This window comes from Setaria italica, chromosome II (assembly GCF_000263155.2).
Source record: "Setaria italica strain Yugu1 chromosome II, Setaria_italica_v2.0, whole genome shotgun sequence".
Taxonomy (NCBI): Eukaryota; Viridiplantae; Streptophyta; class Magnoliopsida; order Poales; family Poaceae; genus Setaria; species Setaria italica.
This window is the reverse complement of record NC_028451.1, coordinates 38,780,292-38,808,027: the sequence shown is the minus strand read 5'-3', so window position 1 is coordinate 38,808,027 and position 27,736 is coordinate 38,780,292. Positions and strand designations below refer to the sequence as shown.

The 27,736-nt window shown below is 49.1% G+C and overlaps 4 protein-coding genes, 1 long non-coding RNA gene and 1 other non-coding gene across 7 annotated transcripts; 4 read left to right on the top strand and 2 right to left on the bottom strand.

Annotated features, from left to right (window-relative positions):
• Positions 1–1,669: 1,669 nt before the first annotated feature.
• On the bottom strand, positions 1,670–6,235 carry LOC111256324. Its single transcript, XR_002676379.1, has 4 exons — positions 3,615–6,235; positions 2,896–3,511; positions 2,352–2,793; positions 1,670–2,264 (listed from the first exon to the last, which is right to left on the bottom strand). It is a non-coding gene; the product is annotated as an uncharacterized LOC111256324 (long non-coding RNA).
• A 5,335-nt stretch (positions 6,236–11,570) lies between these two features.
• LOC101756556 (aspartyl protease family protein 1) lies at positions 11,571–15,180 on the top strand. Its single transcript, XM_004957457.3, has 10 exons — positions 11,571–12,022; positions 12,215–12,347; positions 12,815–13,050; positions 13,129–13,353; positions 13,430–13,565; positions 13,658–13,731; positions 13,822–13,924; positions 14,021–14,078; positions 14,440–14,511; positions 14,608–15,180. Exons 1-10 carry the CDS (start codon positions 11,742–11,744, stop codon positions 14,835–14,837), a joined length of 1,548 nt encoding a protein of 515 aa, XP_004957514.1. The 5' UTR covers positions 11,571–11,741; the 3' UTR covers positions 14,838–15,180.
• A 439-nt stretch (positions 15,181–15,619) lies between these two features.
• Positions 15,620–19,361, top strand: LOC101755618 (glycine-rich cell wall structural protein 2). 2 transcript variants are annotated; one of them, XM_004957455.3, is made up of 9 exons: positions 15,620–15,778; positions 15,965–16,108; positions 17,427–17,507; positions 17,584–17,672; positions 17,752–17,826; positions 18,007–18,068; positions 18,510–18,593; positions 18,679–18,876; positions 18,952–19,361. In XM_004957455.3, exons 2-9 carry the CDS (start codon positions 15,986–15,988, stop codon positions 19,050–19,052), a joined length of 813 nt encoding a protein of 270 aa, XP_004957512.1. In that variant the 5' UTR covers positions 15,620–15,778; positions 15,965–15,985; the 3' UTR covers positions 19,053–19,361. The 2 variants fall into 2 exon arrangements, with proteins under 2 accessions (XP_004957512.1, XP_004957511.1); XM_004957454.3 differs by having other exon boundaries at positions 18,673–18,876.
• A 504-nt stretch (positions 19,362–19,865) lies between these two features.
• LOC101755207 (probable 26S proteasome non-ATPase regulatory subunit 3) lies at positions 19,866–22,999 on the top strand. Its single transcript, XM_004957453.3, has 8 exons — positions 19,866–20,077; positions 20,210–20,400; positions 21,011–21,148; positions 21,218–21,354; positions 21,506–21,560; positions 21,660–21,770; positions 21,952–22,191; positions 22,275–22,999. Exons 1-8 carry the CDS (start codon positions 19,993–19,995, stop codon positions 22,785–22,787), a joined length of 1,470 nt encoding a protein of 489 aa, XP_004957510.1. The 5' UTR covers positions 19,866–19,992; the 3' UTR covers positions 22,788–22,999.
• Positions 23,000–23,782: 783 nt separating this feature from the next.
• On the top strand, positions 23,783–23,855 carry TRNAA-AGC. The gene has a single exon. It is a non-coding gene; the product is annotated as a tRNA-Ala (tRNA).
• A 156-nt stretch (positions 23,856–24,011) lies between these two features.
• On the bottom strand, positions 24,012–26,469 carry LOC101754806. The gene is made up of 5 exons (XM_004957452.4): positions 26,154–26,469; positions 25,054–25,172; positions 24,631–24,688; positions 24,458–24,535; positions 24,012–24,385 (listed from the first exon to the last, which is right to left on the bottom strand). Exons 1-5 carry the CDS (start codon positions 26,290–26,292, stop codon positions 24,192–24,194), a joined length of 588 nt encoding a protein of 195 aa, XP_004957509.1. The 5' UTR covers positions 26,293–26,469; the 3' UTR covers positions 24,012–24,191.
• Positions 26,470–27,736: the final 1,267 nt, after the last annotated feature.

Sequence of the window (27,736 nt, the reverse complement as noted above, 5' to 3'; positions counted from 1 at the left end):
AGCCTTCAAAGAATGCACTGGTGCTAGAAGATTCCTCGTAGATTGAGGCCACCTCCCCTCCATAGACTCCAGCGCTCGTAGGGATATCCGCGATGCTAGAAGAATCCTCATATGTGAGTTCAAAGGTCTCCGAGTTGGCTTGGTCTGTATCAGATTCTGCTGATCGAGTTGTTCATATGTGAGTTCTGCTAGTTGAGCCAGCAGTCTTGTGTACTTGTTCTGAGGCATCACGTGGGTGATGAGATCAATAGACGTGACGGTAGCCAGGGGAGTACGATGATGACGCATTTGATCTGCTTCAAAGGCATTATCCAGGTTTTGGATTGGTAGGTCTGCTGCAAGGCGACAACAGCGCTTGGCTCTTGCGGCGTTCCTTGCTCATCGTCAAGTTCTTTGAGCTTCATCCTCCTCTCTAACAACGTTGGTGGTGAGCTCATCTTGTAAGACGTCATCTGGGTGACGCTCATACCATGGGTTTTATCTCGTTACCCTCCTCCTCCACCTTTAATCCAGTAATGAGAGCAAAGAGTTCTCGTTCTGAGGAATAGCTTCCTGAGCTTGAGGTGATAACCTCTGTGGTGTCACCTTCCTTGTAGATGGGTGACAAAGGAGTTCCCTCCTGGTATGGGAGAATTGCGAGGTAGGCGATGAGGCACGAATCGTCTTCTTTGGTAAGAGCGGGTGGCTTCATGTTGGGCCAGTAGACAAATCTACCTTGGGGAGTTGATGTGATTGCTAGACCCTGTTGTGGACTTGATAAAGGAGTCTCCTTATCCGGGTTCGAGTATTAGTTGAGGTCCACGATCATATCCGTATCGGATTGTGATCTAGGCAGGACCGCCTTATAAACAGTGCCACGTTGCGGAGTCCAAATAGGAATCAATTCTGGTGGCAATCTAATTCGTACGATGGCTTATGTGCCAACTCATGTGGGTTAATCCATCTGGTGGAAGAAGTCCAATTGTACTCGAACTCATCCCCCAGCCTCTAACTAGGTCAAAAATTGAAAATTCACCAAAATTCTCGACGAGATCCTCTAGAGCTTGACACTGGAGCTTCATTGTTTACTTCTTCTTCTTTGGGGTTGACGCGATGGGTGAAAATTTCCAATGCCGTCTGCGATGCAAACCTAGGAGCCAAAGACGATCGCGCGCCTATTTCAAACATGACGATTGGCTTGATGATGACTTGCGCCATCGAATTTGCCAGTGGATTCTCGGCGAGATCCCCCACCTCGCACGCCAGATGTTGGTGTTTAAACCTAGCAACCTACTTGGGGGTGCCCAAGGTAGTGTTTTAGTTAGTGGGGCTCACCGAGATTAGGAACTCGAAAGTAAACGCATACACATGATTTAGATAGGTTCGGGCCGCTGAATAGCGTAATACCCTCCATCCTGTATGTTGGTTGGATTGGATTGCTTTGGAGGGGGTCCTTGCCTTGCCTTATATTGCCGGAGGTAGAGTTACAGGTCGGTTGGTTACAAGAATACTAGTCGGATTTGACTAGAGGAGTTCTACTATTATTACTACGAGTATTTTTCCTAATCCTCGACTAGTTCTTGTCTTTCCACGTAGACTACACCGTCTTGCATCATAGTCTCCATGTTAGATATGTCTTGGTATCCAGCCCTATATTTAAGACTATCCAAACCTTCTAGTGGGTCCATAGATGTTACGACACCTGTGTCGCTTGACTGACAAGGGCAAAACAAAGTCTTCCGCGGGCCATTCCCCGGACTTCGTTGCGCAAGGAAAAGTGGCAAAGTTCAAAGCACGTGCAAAAAACGAACCAAATTTTGAAGAAAATTCATGACCTAAAACACCAAGTACATTACAGGGCCGCGTGCCTGACGCCAGAATAAAAATAAGCCTAAAATTTCTACTTCGCAGGGTCTTCGGGAAGGGCTTTGCCTCGAATCACGGCTGGAGAGGTCCGCCTGACCAGCTGCTGCGCACCAAGGGCCACCATCTCCTCGAGATGTGTCAGCTCCTTTGAGGTCTGATTCCTCGCATAGGGCTCCCAACGGCGGCAAAGTCCACGCCGTCGTAGTGAGTGGCGACCAAGGTGAAGGCCGTGTGGGCGCCCTGGTAGAGCGCCTCCGCGATCAGGTCATCCACCCGACCACGGGCAGCCCCGAGCCACTCCATGAGTGGGCCCTTTGGGGCCATACCCATGGATAGGTGGGCCCACAGCACCTCCGACATGCCTCGGAGCGCCTCCAGCTCCCCAGCCACTTCCTACAAGCAGGTGCCGGTCACCAGACCTGCAACAACGACCGCCCGAATCAAGACCGGCATGAAACAAGCAAGCCCATGGAGACAAGCACGACAGGAGAAGGTAAAGAACGTACCATTATAGGACTTCCAGAGGGTCTAGACCTCGACGTCAATGGCCTAGCACGCCTGCTCAGCTGCAGCGCACACATTCTCCGCCCCTTGCGCAGCATGCTCTAGTGCTGCCACACGTGTCGCCATCTCCTCCACTTGGCGAGCGAGCTCGGCTGCCAACTCCACTTCCCAGGAGGTGCGCTTCTGAGCCTCCTTCTTTGTGGCCTCGGCCGCCAAAGCCATCTCAGCAGCAACAAGGAGGGTACATGCTCCGACTCACGCACTGTCTATCCCTCCGACTTGGCTGCGGCTAAGGCCTTCAGAAGCCACTCCATATCGGTGTGTGCAACCCCCCAATGTGGCCAGCTCCTCTTCCAGCCTTCGCTGATCTGCAACCTCCCCTACCTGCAGCTGAATCATGGCGTGCAAGAACCACGACTTCATCGCTGAAATGTCCATTAGCTCCTGGACGAGGGGCACGACACGACAGGAAACAAAACATCAGAAGGCTGGCAGCATCCAGGGGAAATCAATCTCAAGCAAGAAGGAGAGATGGGAAAGGATTACCTGTCCGCGCATGAACTTGCGTGTCCATCACCCCAAAGGCACCGCTCAACGCCCCATAGCCTCGCTGAGCACCTCCCAAGCCTTGGCGAGCTCGTCGCGCGCTCAGCACCTATGCCTGAGCGCGCTCCCCCACGACGCCATTTCCGGTACATCATCGAGGGCAAACAGTGCCTTGCCCGGGCGCCAGGGATCCTCCCAGGTGAGTGTCGGGCCCCTGCCTAGCGCCAGCGCTGGCCCAGCTAGAGCCACCTGAAGTTGGACGGCGTGGTTGGGTGCGGCCTCATCAAGCGTCACTGACTGCTTGGACACCGCCTCTGCGTCGCCATCACCAATGGCCACTTCTGACGACGAGGAGTCCGCCAGAACCACCACATCCGGAGTCGCTGTCCGAGCCTCCACGGCCGTCGAGCTTTCACCCTCCCCCTCTAAAGGAGTAGCAAAGGGCAGCAGAGCGACCAACAACGGTGGTGGAAGGGCCACAGTGACACGCGGGGCACTTGCAGGAGCAACCGGAGCTGCCCTGCCAGTTCCATCACCAGTGGCCGGCGATAGCCGGATAATCAACCCCACAAAGCCCACCGACGCGGGTGACACCGCGAGACCGCGAACAAACTCCCTGCAACACGAAACCGCGGATCAAGTGGGAATTCAGATGAAAGCACGAAGCAGGCATGCGGCCTCAACTCAAAAAGGTTTGAGCAGAAGTTAAAATTCCTTACCTGTCAGATCACCGCAGAGGAAGGGGTGTCGTACGGTGCTGCAAGGCTGGCCGCCCAATTGAGGGCGAGGTGGCGGCGGGGGGGAGAGGGGATGTCCTGGGCTGCGACATCACCCCAGGGGTCGCCCTCGGGGACTTCACGCACTGCCGCCCAACCTACCATAGGCTGGGAAGTTGCGGCAGCATCCTCGGAATCCTGCAAAGGTAGGGCTACCGCTGGCGCCTCCGACCTTGGCGGGGGATCGCGGCTGCTGCACACTTCGACGCCTAACATGGCAGTGCTGACACAGTGCCTGCTGGCACAAGATCTGTCCCTGAGCGCGACACATCGGTGCTAGGTCGCTGGGCCAGCGCGGAGCCCCTGCCAGCAGCGGGAGCCTCATTTGAGCCCCCGCTCGCTGAGAATGCACCCGCCATGACCGGCTGGTGGCCACCACCCTTCGAGCCCGACCTACCATCGGGAGAAGGAAGGGACACTAACCACCGTGCCATGTTGGGCGGAGCATCGGGCGGTGGTGGCGGCAGCTACTTGGGGGCTCCCGAACCACGACCCCAAACAGCGGGCGACCACAATCTCCTGAAGTGACAACCATCCAAGCGCAGGGAAGGTCGATCGACCCCTCAACTGGAGTAGGCCCGAGCGCACTTTGTGCTCGGTTCGGCACTCGAGGTGTCAGCGGCCTATTTCTGGGACGCATGGTCCAGTGCGGGACGGCACTTCCGCCTCCCTTCGCTCCAGTCCCGACCTCCCCATCATCAAAGGTTGGGGGAAGGGGGTCAGGAAGGGCAACTAGAAGACCAAGAGAAGGCTTCGAGTTAGATGGAATGTCGAGGACGGGCGCGCCCTCGCTCACACTCTCATTCTTGTCCTCCTCCTCCTCCTCCTCCTCCTCCTCTTCTTCCTCCTTCTCATCCTCGTCGGATGCCAACCTACGCGTTGCGACGCGCGAGGTGTCACCTCACGGTCTCATGAATTTTCTCCTCCCAAGCACGGGCCTCCCTATCACATTTACGCCGCCGCTCTTAAGCAGCACAAAGCTTAGTAGAAGCCCATTCGGCACCCTCGGGGTTACCGTCCGGGTCGCGAAACCGGGACACCGTTCGCCCGAGCCCCTGCGCACCAACAACAGCTTGGGCCTCCGTGCGCTCGCAAGAAATACAAGGAATGGAAAGAGAAGAGTTCATGAACTCACCAGGCAGGGGGGAGGATTCCCTTGAGAAGGCCCGCGGGTGCCCCACCAGGACCGGGGGCACTGGCTCGCCGAATGTCTATCAGCTCCTGCACCCGCGCTTCTTGTGGTCGAGGAGGCTTTCTATGCATTCCCTAGAGTTGTCCGCTTCCCTAGAGTACTTGAAGAAGGCGTGGGACCTCTTCTTGAGCATCTGCATCCGCCGCTTGATGGAGGTCCAGATGACCCTCACACCGTTCACACCGGCTCGCATCAGCCCCGCCGGCACCTCGATGATTTGGTTGACCTTCCTGTTGTGCTCATCCGGGCAGCCCCACCTCCATGACTCCTTTCATACAGGGCGTCCACCGATGAACGCCGGCAACTTCCTGGCGCCTTCCTCAAAGCCGTAGCCATCATCACGGATGTAGAATGCTAGCCCCGATTGGATTTTTTCGCTTTGATCTTCGGGTACTTGTCCACGTACTCAAGACGCGTACCCAAGACACATCTGGATAGTGACACTGCCTAACGGCGTGAGCTCGTCGTCGCTGGAGCTCACCTTCCGCTATCGGACCTCAAAGATCCCACAGAAGAGTGACGCATGGGGGGCGATGCCGAGGAAACCCTCGCACACCGTCATGAAGCCGGCGAGCTGCAGCAACCCGTTGGGGTTGAAATGCTGCAGCTCGATCCCGTGCTCATGGAGGAAGCCTCAGAGGAAGGGGTGCGCCGGCAGCCCGAACCCCCGGGGGTGGACTTGAGGATGGAGACAGTCTTCCCGGGCTAGGACTGTGGGAACTGCTCTCCTGCAGCAGTGCGCCACCTAGCCACCTCCTTCAGCAGGAGGCAGCCCGCGGCGACCAGCTGCTGTAGTTTTGCCTTTGTCACCACCAAAGGAACCCACGAACCCATCGCTGGGGAAGAAGCAGAGATAGCAGCGCCGACAAACCGGAGGGAATGCGCGCGAGTGGACCGCGGGACTCACCGAGTCACTCCCACAACTCCTCTTCTCTCTCTTTCTCTCTCCCTCTTCTCTCTCTCTTGTTCTCCTAGCTGCTCGAGCACGGCTACTAGGCAATGGCTGGAGGAAGGATAGGCAAGCGGGAAGAGTGAAGGGGAGAGGACAAGTGGTGGATTTAAGGGTGCAGCCCTAGGGAGGCCAACCGTCCTATTCGAGCAACTGCACGGGGTGGTGGGCTTAGCCCCTGCAGCAGCGCTGGAAACACGCATGCCAAAAGCGCGATGTGCATGCATGGCCTACACCATCAAGGCGCAACATGACGTGACGGGGCGGCCGACAGGTGGCACCTCAGCTCCCGTGCAATGACTCGTCAACTGCTCTGCCCTGGCGGTTGGGCCAAGCCAAAGCAGCAAGCCAGGATACAAAGGCCATCCCGGGCTCGCAGCTATCCTGAGGCCCAACTAAACCTAGAGCTAGGGACGGATGGGCTCAGAGAGTCTCAGCAATTGCGAGTCGGGATGCCACGTGGCCCCCGACCTCCTCCCACAGTATCTGAGTCCTAATGACAAGTATACTCTAGGTATTCCCAACGAGCGAAGGCAACGAGCCCTCCGACCTCCCACGCAGGAGGTCATGGACCAAAAGGGTGGACCACCACAGGATATCTCTCGTGAGACATAGCTGAACTTTCTGCAATTGGAGAGGCAATCGGGTCCCGCTCAGATTTCCTAGCGACGCTCAAACGAGCGCACTTGCCCAACCAACCTGGTAGGCAAGGAGCCGCTCCCCGCGAAGGGACCACGTGGGGCACGATCCCAACCACAGAGCGCACTCCCCCGGGAGCAGCGCACCCAGGGGCTCGGAGCGACCAACCCCCAAGGCCAAGCAAGCCATTCGCGACATGCATCGGGGAGAAAATTTATTATTCCATGGAACAAACATTACAAGAAGGGTCCCAAGATGCCATGTACAGATAAAAAAATATTGGTGTTGCCGAGCAAGGCAACACTTGGGGCCCACGGGAAGTGCTGCTACAAGGACGGTGTGAAGCAGCGGATGCTCATGTTGCTAAGTTTCTTGTAGCATCAGCACCTCGGGGGCTGCCTATGTAGAGGTGGTACCGAGGATGAGAGCACTTTTAGCTACAGCAAGCGATGCCACCATCTCCCCTGGCAAAAGGGCAAACTATGGCCTCCCTCAAAGCCTTCCATTGGAGACAAGAGGGGGCCGTAGTTGTACCCAATAGGCCTAGGAGCAGCGTCATGGCAGCCTTCGTCGAGCCCGCTGGTCCGCCAAGGAGTCGAATGGGAGCATCGAAGCTCCCGAGTGATCTCTGAGAGACCCAGGGGCTGTTCTTTCCTGTTACCAGTTCCTCCCACCGGATCCGCGAGGATCTTGAAGCAGGATCGGCAACGGGACCGGAGGTTCCTCAGACCCCCTGTGGTACACCCAGCCCTTCATTGAGATTCTTCTAGCATCAAGGGTAGGCTGCACTGCAGCCAACCCAAAAGACTCGGAGATGCCTTCTCGGTGGCCTCATCCCTTTACCCGCACATAGAAGCATTTTGGAGGTGAAGTCTGGAGCCCTAAGCAGCACCTAATGCAGGCTTTATAGCCCGAGTGGAGGCATTGCAAGCCTTGATGCCCCAGCAAACCCACGTGAACGACCGCAGGATGGGCAGAGCCCTGAGTAGGGCCTTGGGATTCCGCATCGCGCGAGGCATCAGGCAGACCGGACCTAACGACGCACCGGCAGATGACCGTGGAAAGACCAAAAGCTAAGGAAGGGTCTCCTAGCGGCCCCTAACAACAGCAAGAGAAGAGCAGCACATGCACCAATAACCTTCTGAACGAATCTCTGAATCCCTCAAAAGCTCGGGGGCTAGACCCAGTGGGTCCGCTCGCGCGAACCCACCTGACATCTCAACTATCAAACGACGCACAGGGAGAATAAGTGGGCCCTCCCCCAACCTCATGGCCGGGAGAAGTCTCGGGGCTACTGACGGGTTCCTATACTAAGGGTACCATCGGGGAAGGGATTCAAGGTAGTCAAGATGCATAAAGGCCAAAGGCCCAACAACTAGAAGCATATTGGAAACAGCCCAAACGATGTTGCAGCCCACCGCCCGACCTTCCTTGGTCGGGAGCCAAGAACCATGACTTGTCGACTCAACCAGATCTGGGGCGGGCCACGTGATAGGTCCACAACGCCTCACCCACTCCTTGACTCAGAAAGACATGCGCTATACTAGAGGCATTAAATGCAGGGCGTGGCCCCCTAACCGTCCCACGTCGGAGACATGACCGGGCAAGGGGAGCCAACCTTTAACCAGGGGGTCTGAGGGTGAGGCTACACCCTTCGGATCGCTCAGGACGGCCTGCGGGACGAGGCCACAGGTGGCTGAACGTGCCCACACGCCCTGGCATCATCATCGCCTTCACCAGGGTGGCCCGTCAAGATCAAGGCCATGCCACCGCGCTAGGCCCGGTACGGTCCCGCAGGCGAGGCGTGACAGATGCTACGACAAGGAGCGGTTGTGAACACACTAAAGATGTTGGGGAAAGCCGGGGCGAGTGGCACGCCTCATCCAAGCCACTAACCAAAGACCGCCCCCTCATCAACGGTACAGACGTCAGCAATGGTTCATGTCCCATTCACTGACTCGGGGTTGGTGGATAAGACGGGAGCACGCCACGGGGTAGACCAGGCCATGAGTAAGCAGCCCACGCTACACAGAAGCCACCGTATAGGGCGTGCGAAGCCCACGTCCGGCCAAAAGGACAGGACAAGAAAGCCCCTTGGTGCAAGGAAGACCCGACTATGCCACAACTCCTGACCTCTAAGGTCGGGGACTCCCTCCATTTCTCAACATTGTTGCCCGGTCCCTGGCTTATATAAAGGGAATCGGGCCTCCTTTCACTCTCTCTCTCTCTCTCGCATTCGATACATACACCCACACATCGCACGAATGCTTGCTTGCAAGCACCTTGTTGTAAGCCCAGTGCACTTGATCCAAGGAACATGACTCCTACCGAATTTGGACGTAAGGATCTTCCCAAACCAGTATAACTCCTAGTCTCTTATGTGCTAACCATCGGAAGTGAGGAGAGTGCAGCGTACAATTACTAGTCGGCGGTATGAAATACCGACACCGTGTCTTCTTGCCGCTGGCGAGCATACCCCGGTGATCATTTGGACTTCCTTTCCCATTTCCCTGCCTCGCCTAAGCCCATCGCTCGCTGGAGCGCTGGTGATTTGCTGGCCGAGCCGCCCGTCGGCCATAGGGAAGAAACCTCGAGCTTTTGCAATCCCCGAGGAGGAGCGAAGGAGGCCAGCACAGGGGAGTCCGGGGTAGGAAGGCGTGGGGGATGCCGGCGTACAGCGTTAGGGACGCATGGGGTGGCTGACATGGGGGATGGCAGCGTCCGGCGCTAGGAAGGCGTGGGGGCCGGTGGCGGGTGGCGAGGAGAGGAGAGAAGAAAAGGAGAAGAAAGAGAGGGAAGTGGTGATAGGAGGACCCCACTGCCACATGTCGTCCATGTCAGCAAAACCACCCTCCAAACCCGCCCGATGGCAAATATGCACAGTATTGATAGTTCGATGGCCAAAGATTTCTGGTTTTGGAGTTGGATGGCCTAAACCAAACCGAGATGATAGTTTGATGGCCAAAAATAGACTTTTTCCTAAAATAAAATGCAATATACAACCTTTAACTTTTCACGCCTCCTAAAGTACAGTTACATAAAATCGTACCAATTTAAGGTGACGCTTAAATGCTGCAACGCCAAGGAATACATAACCGATAAGGGTTGTTTGGGAGCAGGGACAGAGCCAAGAAAGTATCAAGATGGGGGAGTCAGCTATGGACATCCTTGTAACAAAGAATGTAAATACAAAGTTTTCAATATATTTACCTTATAAATACACATGTATACAAGGGAGGGGGGCCAAGGCTCCCCAGACCCCCTTTTGCGTGGTACTTGTTTGGATAGGGATATTTTCATGGATTACGAACTTAGAGGGGGCTTGACAGTGACAAGGCGGGTTGGCGAAGTGGCAAGGTGGGACTCCACCGCTTCGTGTGCAGCGAGCATCGGCCACCGGATGGTGGCGGTGGTAGAGGGGACATAATATGGAGTGGTTAGGGTTTAGAGGGGGTGATGGTGGCGCCTTAGTGGTGAGGAAGCTGCTAAGAGATAACTGGGCGAGGATGAGTGCTACTTCATAGATGAGGGAGCACAAAGGATATTTGGGACAAAGAAGAAGTGCCGGCGCCATCCAATCTCATATCAACAGTCGTCACTCGTTTGGAAAATAAAAGGAACGGACATAGTTCACTTGAAATACTCCCTCAGTTCTAAATTATAAGGGTTTTGACTTTCCGTATATCTAAAAGGGCGTGCATTGTAATTGTAATGGGGTAACGTAAAAGAACTTTTTTTTTACTGGACACAACCAATGGCGCTGCATGGCCCGTCGCCCCGTCCAAACCCGTTTTTTAAAATCTGTGAACCATCACAGAGGCCGTGTCAGCTAGGCGGTCGTCCTTCTAGAATAGCAATACGTAGAATTTACAGCCAGGCCAGTGCCTGCCTGAGTTGGTACGGACTCCAGTAGTTCACTTGATCCAATCATACGGTATTTGATGATTGTCACCTAGCCGACGGCGCTATGCTTGTACCAGACATCGAAAAAGAAGTCTAAACTCTAGACACATGACGCCGAGTCCAAGCCGGAACAACTTTGGATTGGGCCAGCGCGCGTGGTGTCCTGTACCGTGGATGATGATGGTTGGTCTAGAACCGGAGGAAAACAAGCAGCCACCTTTTCGTAGCTAGTCAAACACAGGCTACAGCCGTGTTGAAACCCGTCGACAACGCGAGCAGCGTGCCGAACAGAGCACGCCGGGGGGGCGCCGCCGCGGCGGGGCCTGCGACGTCGCGCCCCCACTTTCCATGCGGTTCTCACATGGTCACGTCGAACGCGGACTGGCCGGCATGCTCTGCTGACTGCTCCTAGGCTCCTAGCCTTTAGCTGATAGCAGTAACCACAACCACCTGGACATCGCGCAACCGTGCACGCAAGATTGGCCCCTGCCTTAGCTTATTTCCTCTTCAAGGGGCAGCAATGAGCATCTTCTTTCAAGTACCAGCTGCGATTGAGCCCAGAAGAGAAATATCTCTTGCAGGGGATACCGACCTCACCTGACCCATGTCCATGTGTGCCACTGCCATCCGTTGCCTATCCATCCTATATCCGAAGACATCACGATCACCCACTCACCCATGAGGCCATGACCCAACCCTTGGTTCACTCATCCAGCCACCGGGTCTCAGGTGGAATCGCTCAAGTTGCATCTTGCTTTTGCCCGTCCATTCCTGCAGTAATCGCAACGAAGGCAACGTCTGTGCATCCCTCCGGACGCGTCGTTCCCCGACCAGACAGCGGAGCCTCGGCCACGGTTTGAACCAAGGATCCCCGGTCAGGCCGGGTGGCGCCACCCTTTACGGTCAGGCGGGGGGCATTAGCATTAGTGCATTACTGCCCTGCAGGCCCACTAACCCTTCTGAAAAACACAAGGCGAAATCGAAATGACGATGGAAAAAGCAAAGGAGTGGCGGACCCGGCGACCACGCCGCGCGCGGCAGTCTAAAGCGAAGCTTCCAGCGCATTGATGTCTGACGCCACCACTCCTCCCGGCTCGCTGGCCGGCGGGGCCCGCCACCCACCACCCCTTCCCGCGGGAAAACCCCGCGGCTGCCCCCACCACCTCCCGACGCCGAACCGGCCACCTCGCACTCGCAGTCGAAGGCGCGGCAGGTACACACACACCCTGCTGGCCTGCGCTCCTCCTCCTCCTGCCCCCCCGGGCGCCGAATCCCGCGGATAAATAGCGGCCCGCGGCCCGACGCCGGGAGACCTTTCCATCTACAGAGCTGCAAAGGTTTCTGCTTTTACCTTTACCTTGCCTTTTGCTTCGCTCGCTGCCTGCCCATGGCGGCGGCGGCGGCGTGGGTGCGGGTGGCGTTCCTGGCCGCCGTGGCCGCGTCCGCGGCGGAGGCGCTGAGCCTGGACGTCCACCACCGGTACTCGGCGATCGTGCGGGAGTGGGCGGGCCACCACAGCGGGCCGCCGGCCGGGACGGCGGAGTACTACGCGGCGCTGGCCGGGCACGACCTCCGCCGCCGGTCGCTCGCCTCCGCGGGACCCGGCGCCGGAGGGGAGGTGGCCTTCGCCGACGGCAACGACACCTACCGGCTCAACGATTTCGGATTGTGAGTGCACCGTTCCGCTTCCTCCTCCTTCCACTTCCACCATCGTCGTCTTTAAGCAGGCTTAGCTTCGAATCAGGGAGAGGGATTGGAATCATTGGTGTTTGAAGGGGTGCGCTGTGTGTGTGTTAGCTGTTCTGTCTTTTTGCTTTTGGGGCTAAAGCCGGGGGGCGGTGGTTGGTGTTGGTTGCGCAGCTTGCATTACGCGGTGGTGGCGCTGGGGACGCCGAACGTGACGTTCCTGGTGGCGCTCGACACCGGCAGCGACCTCTTCTGGGTGCCCTGCGACTGCATCAAGTGCGCCCCGCTCGTCTCCCCCAACTACGGGGTACGTACTGCTTCTCTCCTTCCTCTACTTGGCGTCTACTCTACTCTCTGTTACGTTTATTACAGTTGAGTTAGGGGGTTAGGATAATAACATGTTGCTGGTGAGATGGCATAACAGCAGATTTAAAAGTTTATGCATGGTAGAGTTTCTTCCTCCGAGATTACTACATGATCACGCGGGCATATTTTACTATGATATCTGTGGAAGCATGGCATGTGTCATGTGCTTCTTAGAAATCTTCCAGAACCACGACAGCCTGAGCTGGGACCCTGGTCGGGCTTAAAAAACAGCCTATTCTTTGGTCCTAGATCAATGTACTCTAGTTATGAAACAAGAAAATGTGGTTTTTTTTTTTGCACGAGGAAGTCAATAGTGTCATTGTGCTTCTATTGACTCTGACAAATTTTTACACGGCTCGTGTCTGTGTTCTTGCTAACTCGTGTTTGTGTGTGTCACAAATTTCACAGAATTTGAAGTTCGATGTGTATAGCCCTCAGAAGTCGAGTACTAGCCGGAAGGTCCCTTGCAGTAGCAATTTGTGTGATCAGCAGAGCGCGTGCCTATCGACAAGCAGCAGCTGCCCATACAGTATCGAATACTTGTCTGATAACACGTCGTCCTCAGGTGTGCTAGTTGAGGATCTTTTGTACCTGATAACTGAGTATGGCCAACCGAAAATTGTTACAGCCCCCATAACATTCGGGTATGTACTCTGTGATCATCCCCATGCTAAATTGGTCGTTCTTACTTCCATGTGCTGAATCTTGTGTGCATTGTTCAGTTGTGGACAGGTTCAGACAGGTTCATTTCTGGGCAACGCTGCGCCCAATGGTCTGCTTGGGCTTGGTATGGACAGTAAATCAGTTCCAAGTCTGCTTGCAAGTGGAGGAGTTGCAGCCAATTCCTTCTCAATGTGCTTTGGAGAAGATGGCCATGGTAGAATCAATTTTGGGGACACCGGAAGCTCGGACCAGCAAGAAACCCCATTAAATATTTATAAACAAAAGTATGTTCCTACTGCACATATTTCATAAACGAGAAACTGTCCATCAAACTCATGTTGGTATCCCTTCTTTCCGCAGCCCATATTACAACATAAGCATCACTGGTGCTATGGTGGGAAGTAAATCAATTAACTCCAAGTTTAGTGCTATTGTCGACTCTGGCACCTCTTTCACAGCTCTGTCTGATCCTATGTACACTGAAATCACTAGCAGTGTAAGTATTAAGTTTAATTAGGAGTGGTTTTCAGCACTCCATCTTTCACAATGGTTCTGTTCTTACTTCTTACTTATGTTCATTCTTATCAGTTCGATTCACAAGTCGAAGATAAGCCAAGCCAACTTGACTCTTCTCTGCCCTTTGAATTTTGCTACTCTGTAAGGTATTTTCATCTAGCAACAGTCCCTCATAGTTACATCTCCACGTGCTGCTATTCATGTATGCCTGATGGATATATTGCTGCACTTTCCAGTTCAAAGGGATCTATCAATCCTCCAAACATAAGTCTGACGGCAATAGGTGGGAGTGTATTTCCTGTCAATGATCCAATAATTACTATAACGGACACTGCATCTGTAAGAGAGAACTGACACTCAGCTCTATTTATTTATTTATTTTATCCATGTATGGTGTGTGTGTTAATTTACATCTACTTTACATCTACTTCTCAGAATCCACTTGGCTATTGCTTGGCTATGATGAAGAGTGAAGGTGTTAACTTGATAGGGGGTAAGCACCTCTGCATTTTAAACTCTTAGACCTTCTGTTCAAACGTGAAGATGCTTGATCCTATTAAAGTAGTACTTCGAAAATTCTGCAAGTATGCTGCTTCATTTTTTAAAAAAAACCATAGAATGGATCCTTTGTATGACTTTTAAATGGTAGACGTATTAATTTGTTACTGATGCCAAGATCTCTTATATTTCAACTTTTTAGATGCTGCCTTTTGCTTATACTGTTATTGCTTGAAAAACATGGCTGCTCCATCCATGTTCTATTGTGCATATTTTGCATTATGAAGTAAAATGTATCGCAGTGATAGTAAGCTACCTCAATTTTCTTACCCTTGCTGGTCATTTTTTTGGTGCAGAGAATTTTATGTCTGGGCTGAAGATTGTGTTTGATCGAGAGAGGAAGGTCTTGGGTTGGAAATTTTTTGATTGTAAGCACCTCCACATCTATCTTGATGTTTCTTCAAATCCAATGCGTTAAACCTCGAAATTAGAATGATACACTTACATATTGTTGCTGTTACCAGGTTACAGCGTGGACAACTCAAGTAGACTTCCAGCGAACCCAAATCCTTCTGCTGTTCCTCCGAAGCCTCCAATGGGGCCGAACAGTTACACTCCTGAAGCTGCCAAGGGTGCTTCACCGAATGGCACCCAAGTCAACGTGTTGCAGCCTTCAGCAGGTTTTTCGCTGAAGCTGCATTTCAACACAAACGTCTTCATCGCAGCTGCTCTCCTGTTCGTCGCGATTCTTTGATCAGCTCAAATTCCACATGACAGCCTTCTGAAACAGAATACACAGATACGATAGATTTAGCTAAAGCTTCATTACCTCGTATTGATTTATGTGTAGCGGAATAGGACCACATTCTTTTGGCTTGGGTCCAGTAGGAATTACAGGGTGTTAGAACACGGGATGACTCATAGCCTCATAGGCCATTTTTGTTCTACTTTTACACGTTCATATTGTACTTTTGTGATGTTTTTCTCCACCCAGTGTTTATGTCGTGGTGGCTGTACATATATAGGTAACTTGAGGATGTATTGACACTTCTATAGAATAATAGAATAAGTGAATAATGATGCTGGCATGTGCTCCATATCGGTTCTGTGTGATGTGCCTGTCCAACTATTCCCTTGGTGCTGATTTAGGTCAGAAAGGCAAACAGTGATTTCTTCAACATTCTGTCACGTTTCGAGTTTTCTAGTTTTCATCTTTTATTGATTTCGTTTGCATTTATATCGAGTTTGCGAAGAAAGTGAAATCACTTCTTGAGCAGCAAAAAGAAAAGAGTCTAGCAAATTTGTTTGAACATTCAACCAATGATGCCCATTGGTCCAAATCGAAGTCCATCAAGGAGGCCCACACAGCCCATACACCCTTCCGCAACCTACTGCCAAAACGAATCCCAGCCGCACGTCCCGACACCGTTCCCCCAAAATCCGTCCGTCCAAACGGCATCCCCAGTGCCCGAAGAACCCCGCAACGTCCAAGGGCATTTCCGTAACTGCAGCCTCCAAAACCCTAGACGCGCGGCGGGCAGCCGACCCGGTCGCTCCCCTTCCCCGGCCCGAACGGAGGCGGCCGTATAAAGGCCTTCTCCTCCCACCCCACCCGGCGGTTACCTTCACCACCGCCATCGACGCCAGCGAGCCAAGGACGGAACCGCCGGTGCCCGGGCCCTAACCGCCGCGCAGGTAACCGCCGGGACAACAGCCCGACCCCGCTTCACGGCTCGCAACCGCGCGCGCCGCCGCCGCCACTCGCTGCTCCATTATATATATCGCGCCCTCGGCGCTCGCTCTCTCGCTGTCGCTGCGCTCTCGCGTCCGGACCGGATCTGAGCGGGGCTCTCCTCGCATTGTGTTGCGCTGTGCGTGCAGCTAGAGAGAAGCGGGAGAAGGATGGACCGGTACCAGAGGGTGGAGAAGCCGAGGGAGGAGGCGCCCATCAAGGAGAATGAGATCCGCATCACCACGCAGGGGAGGATGCGCAACTACATCACCTACGCCACCGCCTTGCTCCAGGTACCACCACCTTCTCGCTCGCTCGCTCGACTGCCCGCTCTTCCGTCGATGACTGTAGCAAGTTCCAATGCCGTTGCGCTGTTTGAATTCTCGTCTTAGCGCCATAAAGTGTGCGCTACTTCTTGTACGTTGGTGGCGTGGTGAGTGATGACTGGCCGCTTAGATTAAAAGGTAAGCTGTATGATTGGGCCGTACGGGTTGTTGTGACATGCACTAAAGCATGCCTATTCCTTCTTTTTTTTTTAATGCAACTAGAGTTGTGAAAGGGAGAAGGCAGCTAGTCTCAATGCTTTGTTTGATAGGATATGGTACTTGAAGACCACCTGATTCCAACTTTAAAGTTGTTATGTTCGGATTTTAAGAAAGGCTAAGCTTTGTTCACGTCCTGGTTATGGCATTCAATCACATTCATTATACTGCAATTGCCCATTGGTTTGTCGGGTAGTTGCCTGATTTAGCAATGCATTTTTGCTGCCAACTTTTGCAGCAGTATAGGCAAGGACAAGAGCTTTTGATGTTTCCGTGAAATCCCAAAGCATGTTTTGCTGAATACGACCAGATTTAGTATATATAGTGGACGAGGTATCTGATATATGGTGGCAAATAAATGTGGAACTATGTCTGTGACGTGATGCACCACTTAGAAAATGAAAATATGATGTGTTAAATTGTCACGCCTAAGTAGCTGCTCTTGTCGTCACTGTCAAATCGCTCTCCTGCCTTAGTTGTCGCAGTTTGGTACTTGGCATATTGTTCATCACTTAAAAATGAAATATGATGTGTTAAGTTGTCACTCCTAAGTAGCTGCTCTTGTCATCACTGTCTAATCACTCCCCTGCCTTAGTTGTCGCAGTTTGGTGCTTGGCATACTGTTCTCGTACAGTTGATTGATGTTGACAATACCATGACATCCACGTTTTGCCATTTTAGTCATTTGGTCCATGTTTGCTCCTTTATGACCCCGGTGCCCTTTAATCATGTTTCTTTTAGTTGTGTATGTTTTGCTTTTTTGTCGTAATTCGAAACAATGAAAATGCCTTGTAGAGACTCTGTGTTTCTCAGTTCATTCTTTGAGTAAGTTGCTTATAATGCTTAATTTGTTTTCTTTAGGACCCGAGTGCCCTTTAACCATGTTTCTTTGAGGAAGTTGCTGAATGCTTAATTTGTGCTTGGCCATTTGTTTAAACATTTTCTTTTTGCCCAAGTAGTTTTGTGAAATCTTCATATGCCCAAATTTTATGTGATATTTTTGCTTTTCCGTGATATATTCATGTTGTGTGCCTGATGTGTTGCTGCATGTTATATTTCTTACTTGAAGGACAAAGGTTCTGATGAGGTTGTATTCAAGGCCATGGGAAGGGCTATCAACAAAACTGTCATGATTGCAGAATTGATCAAGGTACTTCTGTTTTTTAATGCTTGCAAATATTACTTTGATTTGATTCTAATTGTTTGCTACTGTAATTGCTGTGCAGAGGAGGATCGTTGGTCTCCATCAGAATACCACCACTGGATCTACTGACATTACTGATATGTGGGAGCCATTGGAGGAAGGCCTACTTCCGTAAGTGACTTGTTTTTGTTCCAGGATATATCTGCTGGTGAACTATATTTTGGAGTCTAATGATTATATATCTCCGCAGGCTTGAGACAACAAGGCATGTCTCTATGATCACTATAACTCTTTCAAAGAAGGAGCTGGACACATCCTCTGTTGGGTATGCACACCGCATCCTGTTAACTGTATATGAAGATTTTCTCTGCGACCGCTTGTTTTTAACCGATTTCTATGGTTTCATACAACATGAGCTCATACCTTGTTGAACCACATAATTGGACAACTATTAGTTCTGGATGCAAAGGTGTCTTATCTTAGACAACTATTAATTGTTTGGCAGATATCAATCTCCTTTGCCTGCTGATGAGGTGAAGCCTTTGGTTGAATATGATAACGATGAAGGTACTGTGCAAGATTCACTTCTATTATATATTTTTAACATTTTAATAATTTTGTATAGCCTTGTAATTGATTTTAGGCCCCGTTTGGGTCCAAGGAATTGGAATCTATTTAATGGAGTAGGCTAATTTATGTTGGAATGTGGCATTCCACAACTTTCCAAAGTTTAGATATAAGCCTATCTTAAATTCATGGGGTGAGAGATGGAAATTGATTCTATAGATTATGGTTATTAGATGGAATTCAATTCTTATAGCACGCTCTTAGACTCGCTTCTCTATAGTAGAAGTGCAGCATACAAGTATCTCTCCCATATCACCAACTATAATATACAACTATATTCCACATACAATTATATTAGCTTAATTAATTTGTGTCTAAATTATGATTATTAGGATGGAATTCAATTCCAATGAACCAAACGGGGCCTTATTGAAATTGTAGATGCACACTCACCTGGTGGCCGAGGGAGGGGCCGTGGTGGTCGAGGCCGTGGGCGAGGCAGGGGAAGGGGAAGAGGTGGACGTGGTGAGACTGATCGCTGCTGAGTAAATCTTCAGTTCACTACTTAACATATTGAATGTGTAATTGTTCCTTACATATTTAGTTTCAGGAAATGGATACAATGAATATGCTGATGGTGGTTGGGGGGAGGATGATCATGCCCCTGAGTATATGGGCAACGGATATCCCCGTGGAAGAGGGAGAGGTTTTAGGGGCCGTGGCAGGAGAGGAGGCTACAATGGTCAGCCTGATTACCAACAGGATGGTGGCTATTACGACGAGGCACCTGTTCCTGCTCCGACCCGAGGTGAGCAACTTCCCTCTCCCCGTTTAATTGTTTGTATAACAAGACCTTTGCTAATCTGTTTCAATTGGTAACCAGGTCGTGGTCGAGGCCGTGGCCGTGGGAGAGGCCCATCCAGAGGCCGAGGACGTGGTGGCAACGCGAACGGTGTGATGCACGCTGCTGCGGCAGGTGCTTAAGCTGTTTGCTACCAGTCCGGGACTGGTTGTTTGTTGGATGCCTGCTCCAAATATGAAGATGTATCATGTGTTGTCGGTTAACATTATACTTGGTATAAGCTTGACATTCTCTGTCGGAATGCAGCCAGGTTTTGATATTTGACTAGGCTTGTAGGGTAGCGTCTTTACAGTGCTTCCTTCGTTGCAGTAGATGTCGTAAACTAATTGTAGTTTCGTAAAGGTTTAGAGCAGTGCATTCTTTCAATTTTTTTAATATAAAAACGAAGTCTTGTTCCTTGTTGAAATGTGGATGCCTCTGTATCTTTGAAATGTGGATGTCTCTGTATGCCTCAGCAAACTAAGAGTTCGTGTTTGCGTGATAACTCTCAATCCCAATCCTTTTTGTCTAGGAGCTGAGACCAGGATCGAGTTTAACGTTACAGCTCTCAACCTCAACGATAAGTTTTAGCATCAGCCTTTGCGCCCATGAGAAGACTGCGATTTACTTGCACACTGTGACAGAGGAGGGCTTTCAAAGGTGACACCGATCGCCGTATTTGCTCGTCGAAAGAAACTTCCCGTACTTGGTTTTGAATGATTGATTTGAAATTTGAATTAAAAAGTTGCTCCTGGCCCCATTGGTTCGTCCGTCCAAATGAAAATGAATGGAGATATGAGATGTTAAATAAACTTTCGACAATATACTCTGATGTGTTTATGTCCGGCAAATTGAGCTCTAAACTAACACTGAATTAGAAAATCTGGGGCACCTCAACTAGTATAGCTCAAGGCCGAGTCGGGTATGAAAAGAAAAGCCCGAGTCGCAACTCGCAGAGAAAGAAAACGAAAATAAAATAAAACCAAACCGCAAGGCTTCAGAGTTTAGCCGCAACACCCCCACCGGCCACCGGCTTCCTGTATCTCACCGCGCGCACTCTTCGACCTCGTCGCCGACGCCACGATGCCGGAAGACGTCGAGATGAACGACTCCGCCGCCACTGCGGCCGCCGCCGACGCTCCGGCGCCCGCTCAGTCCACTCTCCACCGTGAGCAACCTCTCTCCATCGCGTCCCTCTCCCTCCAAAACCCTAGATTTTTTTTCCCTCTCCGGCTCTCCCCGACTCCGACGTCTCGCGGGGCATAGCGACGCACGCCTAACCGCGCCCTGATGCGTGCAGATCTGAAGGAGATCGCGTCGGTGATCGAGGCCGGGTCGCTGAGCAAGGAGGTCCGCCGGATCTCACGCGCCTTCCGCCTGACCATCGCCCTACGCCGCCGCCTCGCCGCCCGCGACGTCGCCGCCTTCCTCGCCTTCGCGCTGCCTCCTTCCTCGGAAGCCTTCGCCCGCCTCGCCGCCCTCGTGCCCAAGGTACTTCTACTCTGGGACTGGATTTTGGGTTATATGTTCTCACTGCCTGCTAATTATAAGACATACTCTATTGTAATTAGACGTACACGGTGATGGTGCTTTTAACCTTATAGATTTGAAAAAGAGGGACAGATCAAAACTGATTTTGGTCTTTCATTTCAAAATTTAGTTTGGTCTTACAGACATACACTATTCTTTAGTTGTGTCCTGATTCCTATGCTATTATATGCTGATACATTGACATAACAGACGTTGAAGATCCCTGTGCTATAATTTGTTGTTGCGATTTTTTCTGACCTGTGTCATAGCTGTTGTTGTACGCTTAGGATTACTTGTCTTCTCAGTAGGGTTGAGGAAATCGTAATATAGATTAATTCTCCAAACCGGCCTTACATTACTTATAATGCAGTATTCGTGCTGAATAACTGCTTTATTGGGCAAAACTGCAAACGTGTCTCAGTCTCTTCTCATGTCAAAACTTGGTTCCTTTATTCTGCTACCTCTTTGATAATTCATACCTTAATTATTTTTTTAAGTTCAAACTGAAAATTTTGAAGCTCCTTTCTCTTTCCGTAGGTTGTTGATATTTTTATGGTGTTATTCTTTGTAGGAAGATGGGAGTGAAATGGATGTTGATGCGGCAGCTCCAACAGCTCAAGTTTCAATCAAGCATGGTCTTCCAGAGATTGAAATTTATTGTTACCTGCTTGTGCTTATATTCCTTATTGATAATAAGAAATATGATGAGGTACGTCTGGGATTTTCGTCCACTTTGTTTTCTGTAGGGAAACATGCTAATTTGAATTTTGTCTCCCAGGCTAAAACTTGTGCCTCCGCAAGCATTGCTCGTCTGAAGAGTCTCAACAGGAGGACAGTTGATGTTTTAGCTTCTAGGCTGTACTCCTATTACTCAGATGTCCATGAGCTTACCAACACCCTTGCCGAGATTCGTGGGTGAGTTAATTTGAATTGTAGTGATTCCCATCAAGCCATGATCAAACAAACATTCTTTTATTGTCTTTCAGGATTTCTTTGGTACCTAGATGCACATTTTTACAGTTTTGTTGTGTCCTGGTTTACCCCTCATGCATTTGATGCTTTTCAGGACTCTTCTGGCATTGCACAGAATGGCGACTTTACACCATGATGAGCTTGGTCAGGTTGTTTTCAATTTTTCATAATCTAATCTTCAATACTTAGCAGCCTTAGTTTATAAACATCATCAAATTTATTGGGATTAACTTCTGTTTCCAATACAGGAAACTCTTCTCAATCTTCTTCTTCGCAATTACCTGCACTACAACTTGTATGACCAGGCAGAAAAGCTTCGATCAAAGGCACCGCGTTTTGAAGCACATTCAAATCAACAGGTAATTAATGAGCTAGTGCATTTGATGTTTTGTCATATACTGATATGTTATGCATTGAATGATATGTGCATATGTCTTGGTAATTGGTGGACTGTTTGATTTGATATATAACCAAAATAAGACAACTTTTCCTATCATATGGAAATACCACACAAGTGGTAACCTCTACTTTGTATTACAGTTCTGCCGGTACCTTTTTTACTTGGGCAAAATAAGGACAATTCAGTTGGAGTACACTGATGCTAAAGAAAGCCTCTTGCAAGCTGCTAGAAAGGCACCCACTACAGCTCAAGGATTTCGGATCCAGTGCAACAAATGGGCCATTATTGTAAGGCTACTCTTAGGAGAGATTCCAGAGAGAACTGTTTTCATGCAGAAAGGAATGAAAGAAGCTTTGACTCCCTATTTTGAGCTTACAAATGTATGTTTTCTCATAACTCTAGACAATACTGCATGTTGTGAATATTGAAGGTTCTGATTCTTCCTTTCATGTATGCTCTCTAGGCTGTTCGAGTTGGGGACCTGGAGCTATTCAGATCTGTTGCAGATAAATTTTCAAGCACTTTCAGTGCAGATAGGACCTGCAATTTGATAGTGAGGCTGCGCCACAACGTTATCCGGACTGGATTGCGTAACATCAGCATCTCATACTCAAGGATTTCCCTTGCTGATATTGCCAAGAAGCTGAGGTTGGACTCGGAGAACCCTGTTGCAGATGCTGAAAGCATTGTAGCTAAGGCCATCAGGGATGGGGCAATTGATGCCACCATTGATCATGCCAATGGCTGGATGGTGTCGAAGGAGACTGGTGATGTCTACTCAACTAATGAGCCACAGATAGCTTTCAACTCCAGGATTGCATTTTGCCTGAACATGCACAACGAGGCCGTCAAAGCTCTAAGATTCCCTCCAAACTCTCACAAGGAAAAGGAGAGCGCCGAGAAGAGGCGTGAGAGGCTCCAGCAGGAGGAAGAACTGGCAAAACACATGGCTGAGGAAGACGACGATGATTTCTAGACTAGTGCATCCTTTTGATGCTTTCAGCCTCTGCTTCCTAGTTTCATTTGAAGAGCAATCGACTTGTTTAGTTGATTAAAGGGGCACACGAACTCTAGTTCCCCAGTTCTGTTTGGAATGGTGTTTCAAATTCAGAATTCTTCATTGCGATTTATGTTACAATATTTTATAACTACATATGGCTTAGAAAACACATCATTTTTCACACTGTACCCCGTGTCTATTGTCCTGGCCCTGAAAATTAGATGTTGATTTCTGGACAATGACAAGTTCAGTGCATTTGTTCCTTGCGTTTATGAGGACAATTCAGACTACTCAGGCCCGCGTCCTTGAGTATATCAACTACTGAATTACAAACTCTAGAATAATGAGAAAATTCAGTAATAAATCTAATCCAGTAAACATCAACGTTTAAAAACTCAGAATTGTGTCGAGTGCTTTAGCCACCATTTGCCGCATCACTCTCCAGGATTACGCGTTCGAACTTTTTCATACAAACCGTGCTGTGCACACATCAGATGGTTTGCGGAGCATGTTCCCGCTGCTACCACAGTACCACTAGACCAGAGTGATCTTATAGAATTGTATTTTTTCAGGTGGTAATTTCCATCTTGGCCGGGTCGCTGTAGTCCCTTGTGCACTCTTTACCCTTTCGGTCCCCAATATATGCTTTATTTCGTGCGGACCACCGGCATCGCACTAGTTGAATTACTTGGCGTTGGCTGAGCTTTCTGCCACCAGGATGATCCTCTTTATCTTCCATATTTAATTTGGAGGGTGTGTTTTGCTCAAGCAGTAGCAGCTGCGCTGCGCTACACCAACGCAAAGCAAACATTACGGATTTACGGTCATCCTGTGCATCTGATCATATGTATGGATGCTACAATCACTCGAAATATTGTCTTAACAGATGATTTATCGTCTATGTATAAAAATTATCGGCCAAAGTCCAGTTATCATTAAATTAAGTAAGTTCTATGATGCTGTCATCACTTCGGGATGTAGCTCAGATGGTAGAGCGCTCGCTTAGCATGCGAGAGGTACGGGGATCGATACCCCGCATCTCCAAAATTTTTATTCCATTTTTTCCTTTTCCTCCACTGCACCCTATTATTAGTCTATTTTTACATACATCTTTTTAACAGGGAGTGCCAGCTCTTTATAGTAAAACATGTATACCTATACCAAACCATAGTTGCAGCATACATCTGAAACTAAAACTCATTGCAAACAGAAACCTAAGAAAGAGTAAATCTCATTTTCTTAGCAATATTCACATAATCACAAGTTAAGCCGAACCACATCAGCTGAAAATCTGAAACAACGCATCAATCCAGGCATTAGGCAGCGATATGAGAAAAACAGACCATTTGCCATGAAAGCATGGCATGCTCAATGTGCATGTTAGAGCGGGAGCAGCAGAACAGGGCATGGGATGAATTCAGCCAGCAGATTGCCATCGACATGCTTTGAGTGGATTGCCTCCATGCTTAGCACAACCAGATCTAACTCCAGCTCATCAGCAACTTCCCCAATTATTGCCGTTGGTTTCCTCCCTTCCCCAAGACGCTCCATCAGTCCAAACTCCGTAAATCCACCTGGGCGCAAGCATGGGTGTCATCATTACAGTAACAAAATAGCAAGAGTGCAAGTAGCTTCAATGGCTTGACCTTCTGAGAGATGCCATCTGATGCTTGACATCTGAGTATCATGCTCTGGGAATGACTCCTTAGGTTTATCATCAATAACTTAAACAACAGATTCAGAATATATTAGTCTTAAGCTGTGGGGACGAAAAGTTTGCAACACCAGAAGAATGAAATGTTTCAAAATGAGACCATACCAACTACAGTAATGTTTGCTCCGTACTTCTTAGCTAGAGAAGCGGTTGTGGCTGCAGCCTGATACATCATTCAACCATTAAAAAGGGTAAAACACTATTGCCAGTGATGGTGAAGTAAAGAATGTACAAAATAAGTCAACAACATAAAAGGTATTAATAAATCTTCCTTACTGAAACAATCACTATATACATGCAATACCAGAAATAAAATTGCACTGCCAATCATTCACCAGATCTGAGGGTCTGGTGCTAAAGTCATGCAAATCAGAAATGATTACAACTCACATGTTGCGGTGACTATAATAAAAGAGATGTGGCTATCTATAAATTCTGTATGGCCTATATCTTACATGTTCAAACACCATAAGAGATTAGCTATGAATACATATAAACGATTGAAATACTTTGAAGAAACTGATGAACCTGTCGTGTGCCTTCAGAAAGGTAAGGGTTGCGATCAGTGACTGGAAGCAGAACATGTTTAACTTGTGAGAGAGCATCAACTGCCAAAGTGCTTCCAGATTCATTCACTTCAGCCCTCACTGATTATCCAAACGTCATAAATACTAAAAGTTAGTACCTTTCGGTCGATTAAAGAGTTAAAGTACATGGCAAGCGATAATAAAGGATGCTCTTCTATCTATAGGAACTAAAGCACAAACAAAATGGGTGTTTTTCAGCATTAAACAATTAAATTCCATCCGAGCCATTCCTTGTCAAATAGAAAATGGTATCATACATCCGTACTCTATGACCTATCTTTCTGGAGTCAGGGTGAACATGTTCACCTATGTATTTGATGGAATGGAATCCCCTACCCTGTGTTAAGCAAGACAAAATGTTTTGGTGAACTTCACAACTAAAAACTTTGACAGGAAAAGAAATAAACTTGGCACACTACAGTTACAGGCTTACAATTCTATATATTATTCCTTTAGCACTGCCTTATCAGTACAACCACGGTTAAAGCAAAAGCTGGCCAAATGAAAATCGGATTATGAAATCACTCTACGATTGATCCAATCATCCAAATCATCTCTGTAACATTATTAAAGAAAATAAGATGACCGAAGACTCAGCGTCCAGATAGAATTAAAAATTCCATACTAAAATGCTATCCTAGTTTGCAATTTGGCCAGTACTACTTCCTGCGAAGTCCAACTCAAGGTGTGCAGTTCGAATCAGGGTGTGCTTCCTGAACAATGTATCACGGTGAAGCAAAAGGGAAAGCATGATTTCCACCGCAAGCTTCTGAGAACCAAATGATGGTACATAATAAAAACTGATGCTTGATTAAGCTTGGACGTCAAATGATGGTAAGAACGGGTAATGGTTACTGGGTTCGGCACTTGAGCCACTTCCAGTCTGACAAATGAGCACAGTAGTATATCCAGAAGAGTAGAAGACTCCTCGTTCAGGAATTTCTACAAACAGCTTCCTAGTTCCTACAGTCAAACGAATCCGCAAGCAGGCGCCGCGCACCGAGCAGAGGCGAAAAGAAATGAACTCCATGTCTCCATTACCTCCGTGCCGGGATCCCCGGCGGCGCGCGGCTGCGAGGGATACGGCCTTCCTGGCGGTCGGGAAAGCGGCGAGCTCCGGCGCGGTGCTCGCGCGGACGCGGGAGACCGGAGCGGGGAGGAGCGAGCTTGCGAAGGCCATGCGGAGAGATTGGATTGGCCTGCCCTGGAGTTGAGGCTCAAATGGCTGCTGTGGCGCGGCGCGGCGCGGCGGGCGAGGGGAGAGGGTGGCGGCTTCTGGAACGGCGAGGAACGGGTAGCGGACAGACCGAGAGATTCCGTGGAAACGACGGTGACGGGGGGAGGAGGGACAGGTGGAGGTGGCGGCGCTATACCGGGGCCTGGACGGTGGCCCACTGGAAGGATGTGGATGGATAAGTTTTCCTAGTGCTCCTCTTTCTTTGTTCCTTGTAATTTTTCCATTTGACTGGTCAGCATGTACCAATTTTTTTTTGTCTTGTTTTTTTTTCCTGGATGATCTCTATCATAGCTGCTTTACTCTAGCTGCTCAACAACATCTTTTGTCTGGGATATCTTTTCTTGTTCCGAACGTTTGTCCGTTTGTACTTGCACTGTTTTTCATCAATTTATGTAGCTTATAGTGGAGTAAATAATAAAACATATATGCACATTATATTGGTAAACAAAAACCATTTTGGAAATACGGCAATGTGTCCCGCTGCTGTAGACTTAATTTCACGGCCCCCTACTTGGAAGGTGCATTTTTATGTTGTATAATATTTTAAAGAAAAAAAGTCAATTTTACTCCTCTCACCTATTTACTTTGTCCGCTTAACCTCCGAACAAAATTTTGGCTCATTTTACTCCCCCGAACTATTTCATTTGGTTCAATCTATCTCTAATTAGATTTCTCTTTTTTGTTTCTTCGTGTACGAGTTGAGTTTTAATTTCAGATTTTGTCAGTTGTTACAAAAGTATATTGGAATTTTTTCATGATTACTTTTTGTACAATTTTATATATCTAAGATCAATTTCAAATTAAATATTCCTAACCTATGAAAATAAACATGAAAAATTCTTAGTATAATTTTTTAACATAAATCATCATGTTTTGTATCTGCTGATAAAATTTGAACTCAAAGTTCAACTCATACAGGGAGAGAAAAAAAGAGAAATCTAATTAGGGGTAGATTGGACCAAATGACATAGTTCAGGAGAGTAAAGTGAGCCGGGAGGAAAAAAAAGAGAAATCTAATTCGGAGTAGATTGGACCAAATGAAATAGTTCAGGGGAGTGAGTGAGCCAAAATTTTGTTTAGGAGTTAAGTGGACAAAGTGGATAGGTAAGAGGAGTAAAATGGACTTTTTCCTATTTTAAATCACTTATTTATCGAAGTCCTTTTCAAGTTAAAGCGGTGGCCTCACTTTTCTTAGAATCAGCGTTTGTTCAATATCCTTCCAGGTAGCCATAGATGCTATTTAGAGTACAGCGAATGTCACGTAATGGCTTAGAGCAATTTTAATAATAGTTCCTACTTCGGATCCCTACCTTATTGAGTAGGGGCTACCCAAATTTTGGGGTCTTGTTTTCTACCATCAACTTCAGCAAAAGCCCTCACAAATGAG

Bases quoted from the DNA above. Each gene is read 5' to 3' on its own strand.
- LOC101756556 (XM_004957457.3), top strand. From the start codon at position 11,742: ATGGCGGCGGCGGCGGCGTGGGTGCGGGTGGCGTTCCTGGCCGCCGTG. The intron at 13,566-13,657 runs GTAAGTATTAAG...CATTCTTATCAG, and splicing joins ACACTGAAATCACTAGCAGT to TTCGATTCACAAGTCGAAGA. The intron at 14,079-14,439 runs GTAAGCACCTCT...TTTTTGGTGCAG, and splicing joins AGGTGTTAACTTGATAGGGG to AGAATTTTATGTCTGGGCTG.
- LOC101755618 (XM_004957454.3), top strand. From the start codon at position 15,986: ATGGACCGGTACCAGAGGGTGGAGAAGCCGAGGGAGGAGGCGCCCATC. The intron at 17,827-18,006 runs GTATGCACACCG...ATTGTTTGGCAG, and splicing joins CTGGACACATCCTCTGTTGG to ATATCAATCTCCTTTGCCTG. The intron at 18,069-18,509 runs GTACTGTGCAAG...TTGAAATTGTAG, and splicing joins TGAATATGATAACGATGAAG to ATGCACACTCACCTGGTGGC.
- LOC101755207 (XM_004957453.3), top strand. From the start codon at position 19,993: ATGCCGGAAGACGTCGAGATGAACGACTCCGCCGCCACTGCGGCCGCC. The intron at 21,149-21,217 runs GTACGTCTGGGA...TTTGTCTCCCAG, and splicing joins ATAATAAGAAATATGATGAG to GCTAAAACTTGTGCCTCCGC. The intron at 21,771-21,951 runs GTAATTAATGAG...TTTGTATTACAG, and splicing joins AAGCACATTCAAATCAACAG to TTCTGCCGGTACCTTTTTTA.
- LOC101754806 (XM_004957452.4), bottom strand. From the start codon at position 26,292: ATGGCCTTCGCAAGCTCGCTCCTCCCCGCTCCGGTCTCCCGCGTCCGC. The intron at 24,536-24,630 runs GTATGGTCTCAT...CTGTTGTTTAAG, and splicing joins AGCAAACATTACTGTAGTTG to TTATTGATGATAAACCTAAG. The intron at 24,386-24,457 runs GTCAAGCCATTG...GCTTGCGCCCAG, and splicing joins CAGATGGCATCTCTCAGAAG to GTGGATTTACGGAGTTTGGA.